We start from the raw sequence: 15,635 nt of genomic DNA, 5'->3' as shown, positions 1-15,635 counted from the left end.
TTTCCAGTGAGCACTAGACTGAGTGTGTGGGCATTACAACAAAGATGTATGATCCCTAGTAATTGCAGCAAAGGGAAGGTGGGGAGTGGGTGAGGGGGTGGGTATCAAGCAAAAGATGTCTGAGAAAACCCGCTAGACATCGTTGAATACTTTTCTAATACTTTAAACTTAAATAATTTCATTTGTTGATAGTTAAATCATTGAAATTTAACTAGATATTTTAATATAAACTTTTAAATTGGATATTTTATAGATTAATTCTTTTAATTTTTTTAGTAACAAAACTTTTATGTAATATTGGATATAGACTGAGTTATCATCCATCTTGGGCAAATTTTATTTTGGTGGGGGATCAAAGCCTGGGCATCACCAATTCAGGTCACATGCTCTACTCCTCAGTCACATCCTCATCCCTTTGGCTAAACATTTTGTTTTTGTTTTTTTGGGGGGGTCACATTCGGCAATACACAGGGGTTACTCCTGGCTCATGCACTCAGAAATTTCTCCTGGAGGTGCGTGGAGGACCATATGGAATGCTGGGAATAAAACCTGTGTCAGCTGCGTGCAAGACAAATGCCCTACCCGCCATACTATCACTCCAGCCCCCTTTTGCTAAACATTTTTAAAAATATACTGAAAACTGAAAATTTGGGCAATGAATCTACTGAAATCACTGATGTGCTGACATTGAATGAACGTAATGTGTGTTCACTGAGGCTTGCTAAATTTCATAATGAATTTTTCCAGTTCGCTTCTATGTTGCATAATAATATGAATGTAGCCAATAAATTACATACAAGACAACTGTAGCTAAACATTGTTATTGAAGTAACCTAGGTTTATCACATTCCTTATAATATTGTTTCAGGGCCATAGCCCTGGAGCTCAGCCTCCATGTCTGCTGTCTGGTTATCTACTCCAAATCTAATTTCTACACAGTAGCAGAACACTGACTTCCTTTACCTAACTTGCCCTCTACCCACAAAATGCAGCTCTTTCTAAACTAGACCAAAATGTAAATTAAAAACAATTTTATAAAGAAGTTTTATGGGATCACTGTCAGATACAGTTACAGACTTGCATGATTGCGTTTCAGTCAAACAATGCTCCAGGACCTATCCCTCCACCAGTGCATATTTTCCACCACCATTGTTCCCAGCGTCCCACCTGCCACCCCCACCCCATCCTACTCCCTGGATCTGTGGCAGATACAATCTTTCTTACTCTCTCTCTCATTTGGGGCATTATGATTTGCAATACAGATACTAAGAGGTCATTGTGTTTGGTCCTTGGTCTACTTTCAGTATCCATCTCCCATCCTGGGCGATCCCTCCAATCATCATTTGCTCAGTGGTTCTCCATTCCAACTGCCTTTCCCCCCAGCATGTGGGGTCAGCTCCAAACCATGGTGTGATCCTCCTGGTATTATCTCTACTCTGCTTAAGTGGTAATCTCATATTATGCTACTTTATGTTCCACAGATGAGTGCAGACATTCTATGTCTGTCCTCTTTCTGAGTAATTTCACTTAGCATGATACTCTCCATGTCCATTCACTTATGTGCTAATTTCATGATTTCATCTCTCCTAACAGCTGCATAGTATTACATTGTGTAGATATACCAGAGTTTCTTCAACCAATCATCTGTTCTCAGGCATTCGGATTTTTTCCAGATTCTGGCTATTGTAAACTGTGCTTCAATAAACATACAAGTACAGATATCATTTCTACTGTATTTTTTTTTTGCATCTCTGGAATATATTCCCAGGAGTGGTATTGCTGGGTCATATGGAAGCTCAATTTCTAGTGTTTGGGGGAATGTCTATGTTGTTTTCCATGAAGGCTGAACCAATTCCCACCAACAATGAATGAGAGTCCTTTTCTTTCTGCATCTGCACTAGCACTGGTTGTTCTTGTTCTTATTAATGTGTTGTAAGATAATACCTCATTGTTGCTTTGGAAATCAAAATTTTGGACTGGAGTACGGTCCAGAAGTGGAAACACGATCCTTGGACCCAGACTAGCAGCTTCCTTGATTGTCTTAGCGCTGTGGACAACCATGGTTATCTATCAGCAGGCTGCTGCTCGGTAGCTTTCCACTAGCTGCCCTCAGTCCTCAGTGACTCTCCAGGACTTCAAGGAGGCACAGGCAAAGGCAGGTCAGAAGCAAACATTGCACACTGCTGGGAACATCAGCCCCTGCCACCTCTCCCGGCAGCTGGCTGGCAGATTCCCCTTTCCCATCTTGCTTTCTTGTAGTCTTGAAGCTCGGGTTCAACTGCCTACTCAGATGAATCCTGCAGACACCTCCCCTACTGTGTGTGTTTTCCATATAATTGCATATATTCCTCTCTGTTGAGTCATCACATGCCCTGCTGAGCACCTAGGATTCTTGGTGCTCATGGTCATCTTCCCCACCAACTTAGGGACACTTTGGGATAGTGACTTCTTATCTGGGCACAGAGGAAGCCAGCCACAGAGCCAATGCACTTGATAAGCATGAAGAAAAGAACATGCAAAATCTGCTGCTGCTTGATTATATATGAAATATTCTCTGTTACAATTTTTCCCACTCTTCTGTTCCATCTCCTAAACTCAGGGAATGCAGATGCTCATAATTTTATGAGCAAAGCATATTATTTTACATGGCTCTCTGCCTTTTACATTTTTGAATTTGCATATGCACACTTTGGGGAGGAGAGGGCTGGTAAAACCCTGTTGTTCTTTTGAGGTCCAGTTCACAGTTCATCTTCTTGGTCTCTCTCTCCATTCTTCCTCCCCATAAAGTAGAACTTGGTATTCCCTCCTTTGTGCTCCTACACTAGTCTTTCTGTTTTACTGATGAACAAGCTACATCCAAGCTCTTTATTTCTTTTGTTCATTTATAAATGAATTAGTATTGTTATCATCATCGCCGTTATTTAGCAGTGCCAGGGAATGAACCCAGGGCCTCACACATGCAAGTCAAGAGCTCTACTTGGCCTCTTCATTTCTTCAGAAAAAGGATATGGCCAAATCTCTAACAGCAAAATGAATGTAGGACACACTGGATATGTCTGTGCCCCCCTTTCTCAGCTGGATGCTTACTGATCCTTTGTGTTTGTTACTTTGTTTCTGTCAGTTGCATACCCATTAATGTAATTAACTCACCTAGTTGGATATGACTTAAAGGGTTTTTTTAAAGTTGCATTTTCTTCTTCTTTCTTTTTTTTTATTTTTGGGTCACACCGGGCAATGCACAGAGGTCACTCCTGGATCTGCACTCAGGAACCACCCTTGGTAGTGCTCAGGGGACCGTATGGGATGCTGGGAATTGACCTGGGTCGGTCACATACATGCAAGGCAAATGCCCTACCCGCTGTGCTATCGCTCCAGCCCTCCAAAAGTTGCATTTTCTATGAAAACAGATGGATGCCTTAGACAGATGAACTGCTGACATTGTACTCTTTTTTGAAAGGAGTGGACTCTCTCAAGCAGTGCTCAGAATCCCAGAGGTCCCCTCCAGGCATTTCTCCACCAAGTTCAATACTAGGGAGTGAGCATGTGGTGTCTTGCTAGGGATTACCCCAGACCACCCCGGAGGTGCTCGGGAAACCCTGTCTATCTGTCCCCTAACCCCTATTCTATATCTTTAATCCTAAAACTCTGCTCTTGAAGAAGTCTCTGTGCAGATTGTTAAAGTGTCCTTACTTTTAAACTCCATTTATAAGATCCGAAACTGGAAATTGCTGAAGATGATTCTGGAGAGTAGTTTGGGGGATTCCATGAGTGGATTCATACAATAGAAACCCTTAACCTTGTGTTTAAGGTTAGTGATATGCGTGTGTGTCAAGTCCAGATCCAATGTCTCCAGCAGGTGTGTGCTGTTTTCACAGGTCTAGGTCATGTATGCTAATGCTGTGACTGCATGCAGATGAGGGCGGAATCTGTCTCTTCACTAGACTCTGAGTTCCTTTAAAACAGGTACTGCTTCCTGCATGTCTTGGTGGTACCTATATCTGGGACGAGTGTTTGGATCCAGAAGACTTTTGTAAGGCTCTAGACACAAAGAACCCAGTGGCACCTAACATGAAATACGAAAAAACATTTTCAACAAAGAAGGGCTCTTTAGTGCATTACAGCCACCAGAGGGCAACACAGTTGCATTCCTTTTGAAGAACCTTCTAGAGAGGTACCTCTGATCCCATCCCCCTCCTAAAATGTGATGAAGATCCTAAAGTGAGTTGGAGAATCCTATGGTATAAACATCTCACCAGTGCTGGCATTCTTTGTATATGCTTCCATTATTTATTTGGATGAAGTTTGCTGACTGCATCTCTTCCCCCAAAAGTGAAAGCATAGGGTGAATATTCGCCATCATCTCTTAATTAACTACTAAAGCCCAATAAATTACCAAAAGGAAGAAATCATGTATTCTTTTAAGGCCCTCACACAAATGTTGTGAATAATATCCAGCATTACAGAGTGGCACACTATTGGCCAAGATGTTTTACAGTGGAGTTCTAGGAAGGCTATGAGTGGTTAAATGTCAACACTCCCTCTTTCCCCAGTGTGAAATGGGGAATGAGGTATGCTGGACTCATTAACTCTACCTCTGCTAATGCAGTTAACTCATTAACTCTATTGTTCGTATCTTTTCACAAGGAATGTCTTCTAGGAACAAGAAGTCAGAAAGATGAAAAAGGAGCAAAAACACTGCTTCTGAAAGAAAGTGGGAAAATTTTAAAGTGCAATGCTTTGACATACTTTTCCACGAGCTGCCAGGCCTACTCACAACTAAACTGATCATCTCTGAAACTAAAGACTCTTGGACAGTGGAGTCTTGAGTTCCAAGCGAGTTGGGATCTCCTATATCACACATCTTTGAGAGAAGAACAAGAATGTCTGTTTCAAAGTATTATTTGAGAGATAATTAAATCTGAAATAAGATAATATTCGCTGTTATCATGAGGTCTTGGAATAATTGGCCTGGAGGCTGAAGGATTTAATGAAGAGTTTGTTTGGGTGACCTGGGTCTGAGTCTCAAGCCTACCCCTTACTAGTGACAAGGTTCAGGTTATCTCACTTCTCTCTGTCCCAGTTTCAGGTGGCCCATATGTAGAAAAACAGAAATAGAGAAACTGGACATATGATCTTGAAAACTCTCCCAGGCCTCATGAGCCAATATTTCTTTTCCAGGAAGTAGCTAGTTAGGAATTGCCCTTAACTTCCATCTGTTTCAAAAGAGACAGTATGGGAAAGCCAAAAACCAACAATCATGCAAATTGCTATTTCTCTATCCACACTTAATTTACCTTCTCTCTAAGGGCAGGATCTGGCAGGGTCCAAGATATGGTTGGAACTGATACAAAAGGACTTTTGCAATGAAATTAGAACAGGATGTTACTGTTGAAACTTGACATAAATGTAGAATGTGCTGGTCTGTGTGTAGCACAGGAATCCAATCCAAAGCTTTGCCCTCTAGCGGCTCACTGTTAAAGGGAGTGGTGGCAGCTTACCCGAAAATGAGTAAGAAAATAAATACACTGACATTTCAAGATGGTCTAAATTCACAGGCTGTCTTTTATGTTTTGTGTGACTCTGGATTTATTTTTCTTTCCCACCTTCCCATGGAGAAGAGTGGTTAATAGTTGCTCCAGCCTTCAGGTGTCTGTCTACAAACTGGCAGCCTTCCAGAAATAAAATTAAAGGGGCAAGGAGAGACCATACAGGGGTTAAAGTGCTTGCCTGGCAGGCAGCTGAACCTGATTTGATCTCCAACTCCACACATGGTACTCTGAGCACAGAACGAGAAACAGTCCCCAGCACCGATGGGTCCACACCAACTCCGTGAAACAAAACAAAACAAAACAAAAAGAACCAAAATCAATTAGGCATGAACCTTCTTCCATCCTTCAGCTCGGCAGATTTTGACTCCCAGCTCTTTTATACAAAGAGCCTCCAAGTTGGAGCAAGCAATGTGGTTCCTGTGTACCTTTGCAGGTACCGCCCAATGGATCTGTTCACGAAATGAAACAACAAGTGAGAAGCCCAGAACTGCCCTCAAGGTGCTGGTCACTAATCATAGTCTGGGCAAAGAGAGATAGTACGGGGGTTAAGTAAGGCACTTGCATCCTGCTGACCAGGGTTTAAATCCCTGGCACCATATATGATCCCCAACCACTGCCAGGGTTTACTCCTGAGCACAGAGCCAGGAATAGCTTCTGAGCACTGCAGGATATGGCACCTCAACAAAAGTTAGTCATAGTTTCCTTCCCATTTCTGCTTGTCTCATACTTTGGGGATCTGTAAGAGAACTCGCCTCATGTTAACCTCTGATAAACTCTTGGAGCCCTAACTAAGCTCTAGGTCATAAATCTCCTCAACCAGTCCTTCCTTAGACTCTTCCCTCACCAGGTCCATCCTCACGGCTGAAAACATACCAGTCCTATGGGGATATTTTAGGGGTCAAGTGGCTGGATTCCCATTGGCCATTTTCTGGGGCAGCCGTTGCTTATCTGATTTGTTGAGGAGGAGCCACCTGCTGACCCATGTCAAACAGGAGAGAAGCTCCCGCGGGAAGCTCCCGTGCACTGAATGGTACCTCTGAGCCTGGCCAATGGAGCGCAGACAAGAATCAGCATCACGTCCTGGGGCGCTGGTACAGTCTGGACACTGGAGATAGACAGCCCAGAGGTGAAGCAGCGTACCAGGCAAAAAAATAAAAAGAAAATTAAAATAAACCTTGAGATTTACCCTTACGGCGTGGGAAACACCTCCATGGCTTCATTTGTGACGCGGGAGAAATCAGGAGTGCACGCCTGGGACAGGGTCGCTCGGGAGAGCACGGGGAGGACAGCTAGGCGTCGGTGCCCGCCAAGATCCGGCCAACAGGCCTGGCAGTTTCAAGCATCCTTGCTCTTCACCCAAGACGTGCTGTGGGACCCCGAGGCAGGAAGACTTCCTGGAAGCGGCGCGGGGAGCGGGGTGCGAGGTGGGGCCGCGGCGGGGAGAACAGGGCGGCGGGTAGGGGAGCGCTCGGGGGACCGGCTGAGCCGGGACCAACTTGACCCCGCGCGGCTGGCGGGGCCTGCCCAGCTCGGTGCGAACGATCGTTCCGGGCGCCCGGGCGGGTCGGGAACCGGGCGGGGGACCCCGCCCAAGGCGGCGGCCGGGTCCCCGGGGCTGGGCGCCGCTGGCAGCGCCGACGGGGCGGAGAGGAGCGCGGCGGGAGGAGGAGTAAGAGGAGGGGGGCTGGTCAAGGGAAGTGCGACGTGTCTGCGAGCCTTTTTATACCTCCTTCCCCGGGAGCCGCTCAGCCGCCGCCGCCAGCGCCTCGCCTCTCCACTCCCGGCTCCAGCGCGCCAGCCAGCATGTCGGGGGTCAAGAAGCAGAAGACGGTAGGTGGGCCCGGCCGCCCCCGTCGCTCGGGGCCCCTCCCCGGAGCCGGGGCGCGGGAGGAGCAGGAGCACGGCGGGCGCCGGGGAGGGAGCGCGGGCGGGGACCCGCGGGGAGCCTGGGCCGGTCACGCCCGGGAGTGACCCTTCTGGGCGGGATGCAGAGAAGGCAGCAGAGGGAGAGACCGTCCTCTGCCGACCCCCGCTCCCCGATGCCCACCGACTTCCGCACACCCACTCCCCCGAAGGGCTTTTCCAGATTCTCCCTCTTGCGTTATCTTCGCGCGGGGGGCGCCGAGCAGACGCACGGCCGGGGGCCGGGCACACGTCCGCGGCACTGCCCTCGGAGGGGTTTGTCCACCGCGGAGCCCCCTTCGAGTGGGCTTCCGTGCACAGACTTTCCTAGAGGAAACGGCAATTGCCTAGACGACCGAAGACCGTGGCATGCCCGCGCCGAGTGTACCTTGCTCTCGGTTCAGCTCGGTTCAGACCCGGTGGGCAGCGGGCGGCACGTAGCGTTCGCTGACCCGGCCCCGCCTCGGCGCGGCGGAGCGCGAGGGGCGCCCTTCGGAGGCTCGGCTCAGCCACAACTCACCTGAGCCGCCCCTTTCAGGAAAGGGAGAAGGCTTGACCGCCAGCAGCGCCCGACCCGCCGGGACCCCATCCCGGACAGACTCCCAGAGCAGAGCCAGAGGAGCCACCCGGTGGGGGGCCACAGCCTAGGTGGTCTGCCAGGCGAATTTGCTTGGCGGCCCGTCCCCCTTCGCGCAGTAAAGACGTGACTGCGTCTTTACCGAGGATCTCGGGTGATGATGGTGGTTTCTGACCCGACTAACCGCTCTCAAAAGATTAGACTTGGGTATGGCACCAAATAGGCGTCCAGTGCACGTCCATGACTGTTATTAAATAATATTAATGGGTGAGATAGCACTGAGGTGTACCCGAGAAAGGGCGAACGGATAAAAACAACTGGAGAGAATGAGGGTGGATAGGACTTGAGCAGCAGGACAAGGGAGAGGAATCTTTGGGATTACAGGGGAGCACAGGGGGGCGGCGTCAGTTTGGGAAGGGACCACGACCAGGGCCCAGCTGCCTCTGATACTAAATGACTTTTTTTTTTTTTTTTTTGCTTTTTGGGTCACACCTGGCAATGCACAGGGGTCATTCCTGGCTCATGCACAAAGGAATTACCCCCCCCCCTTTTTTTTTTTTTTTTGCTTGTTGGGTCACACCCGGCAATGCACAGGGGTCATTCCTGGCTCATGCACAAAGGAATTACCCCTGGCGGTGCTCAGGGGACCATATGGGATGCTGGGATTCGAACCTGGGTGGGCCGCGTGCAAGGCAAACGCCCTACCCGCTGTGCTATCACTCCAGCCCCCTAAATGACTTTAAAGTGGAGAGAAGAACGGCTAGTACAGAGGATAGAGCGTTTGCCTCGCATGTAGCCAATGCGAGTTCGATCCTCCGCATTCCATACGAACCCCTGATCATCACGGGGTGTGGCCCCAAAACAAAACCAAAAAAGTAAATAAAGAGGGGCAGTTCTCAATATGGTAATATGCCTTACAGTATTGCCAAGTGGAAAAATCATTCATGTTTTATTTCCAATTTGGCTGATAGCTGTAAAATTTGAAAACGGTGGCTTCCAAATGACAAGCTGATAGGGCACCTGGTAGATTATTATATCACAGAGTTTTAACTCTTCCCTGCTTTCATCTGTAGTTTCTTCTCATTCTGATGGGGGCTTTGTCCAGCACTAGGAATGTAGGACCAGGTGAGCTTACCCCTTCATGTCTCTCTAGTCAGTAAGGACCTGTGAAGTGGAGGGTTTGCAGACTGTATTTGCAAACTGATGGAGGGACGAGCACAGTCAAGAAGAAAGAAATTTGAGTGATGGCAGATCTGATTTTTTTCTAGTTATACACTTTGAGCCCCCCTCCTTTTTTTTCTTTTTGGTTGTTGTTTATTTGTTTGAGTTGTGTGCACATACTGTATAGGATTAAACAAACACCTGAACCAGCTGACAGTAGTTTTGAATTTCTGTTTAGCCAACATGAGTATAATCCAAACACAGCACAACTTCCCACAAAGGGCAAATAGATAGTGTTGAGTGCAGCAAGCCTGCTGTACGCACAAATAAAATCTCTCAAACTTCAGTTGTTAAAATCAAATGTATTTTGAAATCTTGAAGATCAAATACAAACTTTGTACACATCGTCTGACCTCTGAACAAATCAATTATTTGATTTATTTATCTTGGGGGCCACACCCAGTGGTGCCCAAGGTTTGCTCCTGGCTCTGTATTCTGTGATTACTCAAGGAGATGCTGGGGATCAAATCAGGGTCTGTCCAGTACAATGCAGGCACCTAAGCCCTGTGCTGTCTCTCTAGCAGCGTGATTAATTGAGGAGTGAGTCTTGCTGACCTCGAAACTATCATAGCTAGGATAAAACTTTTCAGGCACTGGCAGGAATTTTTGCGTTTGTTTCCTCACTTGTTAACATAGGACAGTTAATTCACCTCACAGGCCCTGCAACAGCTTCAAATATTTGTTGTGTTCCTACTACATGCTTGGTGGTCTACTGAAGTGGATGCTTGTTTCCTAAGGTTATTTTGCCACACTCTGAATGATTGTAATCTTTCAGTTCAGAATGCTCTAGAAGCACACATGCCTCCAGAGGACTTGGAAGAAAGGCAAAGACCTACTACTGTCTTCTTGCATCATTTCCTGGATTAGCGTGTCTCCAGGCCCACAATGTTAATATGCCCAGAGACACTCAATTTTTAAAAAGTCAGCTGAGGGCCTGGAGAGATAGTATAATGGGTAAGTCACTTGCCCTCTGCATGGGGCCGGCCTGGGTTTCATCTGTTGCACCCCAGATGGCCTCCCCTGCCCTGTCAGGAGTGATCCCTGGGTGCAGACCCACAAGAAAGTAAAATAAATAATTTTTAAATCAACTAAGATACCAAAATATTTTCCAAAGGATTAATAATACCATGGTTGTGAAGCAGTGAAGGGATATTGAAAACTATACAATTCTTCATGTATGTGAGAGATTATTTACTTTTAAAATTATCTTGAGGGGCTGGAGCGATAGCACAGCGGGTAGGGCGTTTGCCTTGCACGTGGCCAACCCAGGTTCGATTCCCAGCATCCCATATGGTCCCCTGAGCACCACCAGGAGTGATTCCTGAGTGCAGAGCCAGGAGTAGCCCCTGTGCATCGCCAGGTGTGACCCAAAAAGAAAAAATATATATATATATATCTTGAAATCATTTTCCTGTAAGTTTCTGTTTTGAAACTAATTGCAGATGCTGCCTAAAGCAAGACATAACTTTCATCAAAAGGAAAGAAGAGCAAGCACCTGCCAGATACCAGGAATTTAGACACATAATTTCCCATAGTGTGGCTAATGAGCATTGAATCTCATCTTTAGGGGAAGAGAAAAGCCATGGAAGATAGGATTTTAATGCAGCACTGTTCAACATTGAGCTAATGCTTTTGTTCCTGCTATAATTCTACTTCAGTATACACCATTTTGTCTGAAAATGCCCACATTTCTAAGGCAAAGTTAATAATAGTCACCAACAGTTGTTGTGAGGAGGATATATGAGTTTTGAATAATTCTAGACCAGCAGAGGTACCCTATCTACAGAAAATTATCTATGATCATTTTTACTATATTGCCATCATCATCAGAATCATTGCTGTTTTTCATTGTCAAGTATGGAGAAGAAAGCATGGGCACACCATCCTGAAGACACAATAAACCACCAGAATATTTAATAAGATGCAAACGATAATGCCCAAAAGTATAGAGTATGGGGGAAATTGTCTGCCATAGAGACAAGGGAAGGGTTGGAAAGAGGAGGGGGGGATACTGGGGACATTGGTGGTGGAGAATGTGCACTGGTGGAGGGATGGGTGTTCGATCATTGTATGACTGAAACTCAAATTTGAAAGTTTTGTAACTCTATCTCACAGTGATTCAATTCAAAAAAGAATATTTAATAAGAGTACACATGTAATAACATATTTAATCAGAGCAACTACAAAGCATTGGACTGACCATGGAGTCCTTATCATGAAAAGCTGGTAGAAAGCAAAGGCTGATTATTGATGTGGACATACCAGAGTAACCCAAGTAGCAAGATGTTGCTGGAAACTTTGACCAAGATTTAAGTAAATGTTGAATTAACTTCTGTTCAGTCTTCCTGCATCTTTAATAGTTCCTATATCTACCTTAAAATTAATGTATTTGGGGACAGAGAGTTAGTACAGCAGATAGATAGCAAGTTACACTTGGTAGGTTTGATTCTCAGTGCTCATATGATCTCCCAGACCTGACCAGGAGTGACTTCTGAGCACAGAGCCGATATTAATGTGGCTCAACTTGTGCTGTAGTACCAAGACGATCAGTTTGGACATTTACAGTTAAAGATACTTGCAGTTAACTCTGAGTTTTATGTCTCTGAGATAGTTATCATTGTCTTTCATCACATTTCTGTTAATGCACGTGGCTCTGTGGTTTGCTTAGGGGATAATTAGACTTACCTCGAACACGGAACCTTCAGGGAATGAAAGTTGGGGCAGTGAATCGATGATGTCAGTCTCCATCCTCTGAGATTACTGTTCATCTCCAAATCTATCACTAAATAGCAATGGGAACTCATTAGGCCGTGTGTTTGGAAGACTTCAGAAAACATAGAAAGTAAAAGAAAATAAGCATAGATATGTCAGTTTCTCCCCTGGATTTGTGCACCTAGAAACAGAAATGCATGGATGTCCAGCAACCTGGCATTGAATTTTGGACTGTCAGAGTAGATTTTCAATAAAGAGACATAAACGGATATGGAATTCATCACAGGATAATATTTGTCATTCACCATGGAAAAACTGCCTGCAAACATTCTTTGAAGTGAAAGATGCCTAAGAGAGAAATTGCTTATCTTTCTACTCTGTGTCTGAGTGGCTTCACTATTCAGGGGCCGCGTTAGCCTAAATTTACCACTTACAGCTTTTTAAACCAGTCAGGTGATAAGTGTAGTGAATTTGAGTCACATTTTTGCACACAATGGTCAGATGCTGAATACAGCACCTCAAAAGGATGGGGGCCCCTTCGCCCCCCACTTTATTTTGGTGTTTTTTTGTTTTTGTTTTGGGGGCACACCCGTCAGTGCTCAGGGTTGACTGACCCCTGGCTCTTCACTCAGGGATAACTCCTGGCTCAGAGGACCATATGGGATACCAGGGATTGAACCTGGGTCAGCTGTGTGCAGGGTAAATGCTCTACCCACTGTGCTGTCTCTCCAGCCACCACCCCCACTTTCTAAACCCTCCTCTTTTTTTGAAGTTTCCAGGGAGTGAAATCAGGGCCTCTCAGTGCTCAGCATTGGCTCTACCATTGAGTCACATCCCTGGCACTTTTTCTGCCAAGACAAGTTTATTCTGATTTTTCTAATTTAAGATTTCTTATTTCCTAGAATATCAATTTAATTATTTTAAACCATTCCATCTCTTTGCTAAATTCCCTGTATTTTGCAGTGCTATAAGTGCATCCTCTTTTTAAATTTTTGAATCACAGTGAGACACACAGTTACGAAGTTGTTCATGATCGGGTTTCAGTCATATAATGTTTCAACACCCATCCTTCCACCAGTGCACATTTCCCACCACCAATGTCCCCAGTTTCTCTCTCATCCCCTTGACCCCGCTGCCTCTTTGTCAGGCACCTTTCTTCTCTCTCGAGCGTGCCTCTTAGGTGTGCAGCTTAATGTAAAGGAGAGCCATTTATTTTTAAGGTTTTTTTTGTTTATTTTTGGTTGCTTTATCTGGGGAATCACACCTGGCAGTGTTCAGGGCTTATTCCTGACTCTACACTTAGGGATCACTCCTAGCAGGGCTTGGGGGATTATATGGAGTGTTAGATTGGCCACCTGCAGAGCAAATGCCTTTTCTGTGCACCACCTCTCTGGCCTCTCATTTGTTTATTTTGATTTCAAGAGGAAGATATTTGTGTCCCCACCCCTCACGGTGGACTCTGGACATGGATTTCTGTTCATACCCCCCTGAGATGCTGTCCAAATCCATCCAAGTGGGCCCCAGCAGGGAGTGTGTCGCTCTCAAGAGAAAAGTACATCCCTGCTTGCTTACCTCATGAGTTCCTATTTTCCCACAGATTTTGGCCTTGATATCTTGCTCATCTATTTGCTGTTTCCAGTTTGATAATTTCATACTATCACTGGCATTCACATCTATCCTTATGGAAGTACTGGTAAATAGAACTCAGAACCCATCATTGCTGGGAATAAAAAAGGTCTACTTCTTCTTGCTTCCTGTGTTTAAGTAATGTTCCATAGCATGCCTTTACCTTACCATACCTGTATCATTTTTCTTGAAGGGAGCACTTTAAAAGCAAGCAAACATAAGTCTAAAGATTAAATTTAACACTGGTGTTTATAGGTACTGGATAGATAGTACACAGTTGCATGTGGGTGACCCCAGTTTGATCTCCCAAGCACTTCTGGCAATGACTCGAGAGTATAGTACTGGGCCCCAAGCACCACAGGGTGTGGCTCAACCACCACCATCACCACCCCACCACCACCAATCCACCAAACGTGTTTTCATATAGAGTGCTAAGGCCTGGGGTGAGGGACACTCACCTGTTCTGGGTGACAGCTATCTTTAGAGACAGATGTCCATTGTCCTCTCTTTCTTAGTGTCAGGAGAGCTCAAGCACCTTTGTGTCAAAAAGGCCCTTCAGTCCCAACCGCTCGCCTTGTCCATTCAGTGCTCTCCTTGGATGCCTGAGGTCGCCATGCTATGCCAGTGAAGCAGTGGGGATAACTCTTACTGTGTTTCCCTGCTTCCTTAATTCTTCCTGCAGCATGGGAGCCAGACCCCAGCTCTGGTGTGACCAGGCTGGGACTTTGAGGGCTGTGAGGGCTGCTGGAGGTCATTCATTTCATCTCTCCTCTGGTGTCTATCAGGGATCAGCAGTAAGCCCAGTGCCCCTTGCTTTCATCATCTCTGAAGCAATCTGGCGTCTCTCTTCCTGAGTCCAGCACTAGGCAAGGACAGGACTTCCTTTCTCAGGCTCCTATGATTTTTTTTTTTTTTTGCTCTTTGGGTCACACCCAGCTATGCTCAGGGGTTACTCCTGACTTTGCACTCAGGAATTACTCCTGGTGGTGCTTGAGGGACCATATGGGATGCTGGGGATCGAACCCGAGTCAGCTTCTTCCTTTTCCCCTGCCTTTTTCATCACCAAATGCAACCACATGCAAGGCAAATGCCCTACGCGCTGTACTATTGCTCCGGCCCTCCTACTGATTTTAAAAAATATATATTTTTTCTGTTTTGGGTCACACCCACGCAATTCTTAGGGGTTACTCCTGACTCTTCACTCTGGAATCACTCCTGGCAGTGCTTGGGGAACCATATGGGATCCTGGGAATCGTACCCGGGTCTGCTGCGTGCAAGGCAAACACCCTACCTGCTGTGCTATCACTCCAGTCCCTAAAAAATAATTTTTATTAAAGAGCCTGATACCACTGGCAAAGGCAACAAAATAAAAAATAAGCAAATGGGAATGCATAAAGTTAAAGAACTCTGCATGGCAAAAACACGTGGGCTAAAATAAAAAGACAGTTAACTGAATGGGGAAAAATATTTACATTTAACACATAAGATAAAGGTTTGATACCCAGGATATATAACATACTCTCAAAGATCAACAAAAGCAATTCAAAAGTCTCAGACTGATTTCTCAGCTCCCTTCCCATCTCATCTTATAAAGAACAAATAAAGCTTCTCAAGAAGGATAATTGGTCGACTAGAAACTTTGGACTTGTTACAGCCTTTGTTTTCTTCTTCCTTTTGCCTTTTGCCCTGCCTTTTTCATCCCCAAATAATTCTTTGTGATTTAAAATAGATGGAAGGTTTGTTCCTCTCTCCACGAATGAGCCACTATATTAAAACTTGCCTCTGACAATGTGTGACGTATAAAATCACTCTCATCAGTTCCTTTAAAATCTTATCAGCAATGTTTTCTGCATTTCACATTTACTCTTCAAGTTAACTTTGCCCTGACTGGTTTTATGGAAACATGGCTGCAACATCAATATGCCAACCCCAGTCTGTTGGACAACAAATTTCTTTTAATTTTAGCAATGAAAGTATACAGTATGTGAATTGTGACAGAATTTTTCTAAAATCATTCATAAATACATCAAAATCTACATCAATAAAGG

At 45.4% G+C, this 15,635-nt stretch overlaps 1 protein-coding gene across 1 annotated transcript in view; it reads left to right on the top strand.

Annotated features, from left to right (window-relative positions):
• The first annotated feature begins 7,094 nt into the window (after positions 1–7,094).
• PAPSS2 (3'-phosphoadenosine 5'-phosphosulfate synthase 2) overlaps positions 7,095–15,635 on the top strand; it is a 95,275-nt gene continuing 86,734 nt past the window's right edge. Inside the window, exon 1 of the mRNA XM_055118703.1 lies at positions 7,095–7,379. Coding sequence (XP_054974678.1) covers positions 7,353–7,379 — 27 coding nt within the window. The 5' untranslated portion in view covers positions 7,095–7,352. The remainder of the gene's footprint in view (positions 7,380–15,635) is intronic.

Source organism: Sorex araneus, chromosome 11 (assembly GCF_027595985.1).
Source record: "Sorex araneus isolate mSorAra2 chromosome 11, mSorAra2.pri, whole genome shotgun sequence".
Classification (NCBI taxonomy): Eukaryota; Metazoa; Chordata; class Mammalia; order Eulipotyphla; family Soricidae; genus Sorex; species Sorex araneus.
The sequence above is the reverse complement of the archived record's forward strand: the minus strand, read 5'-3'. Positions and strand labels throughout refer to the sequence as shown.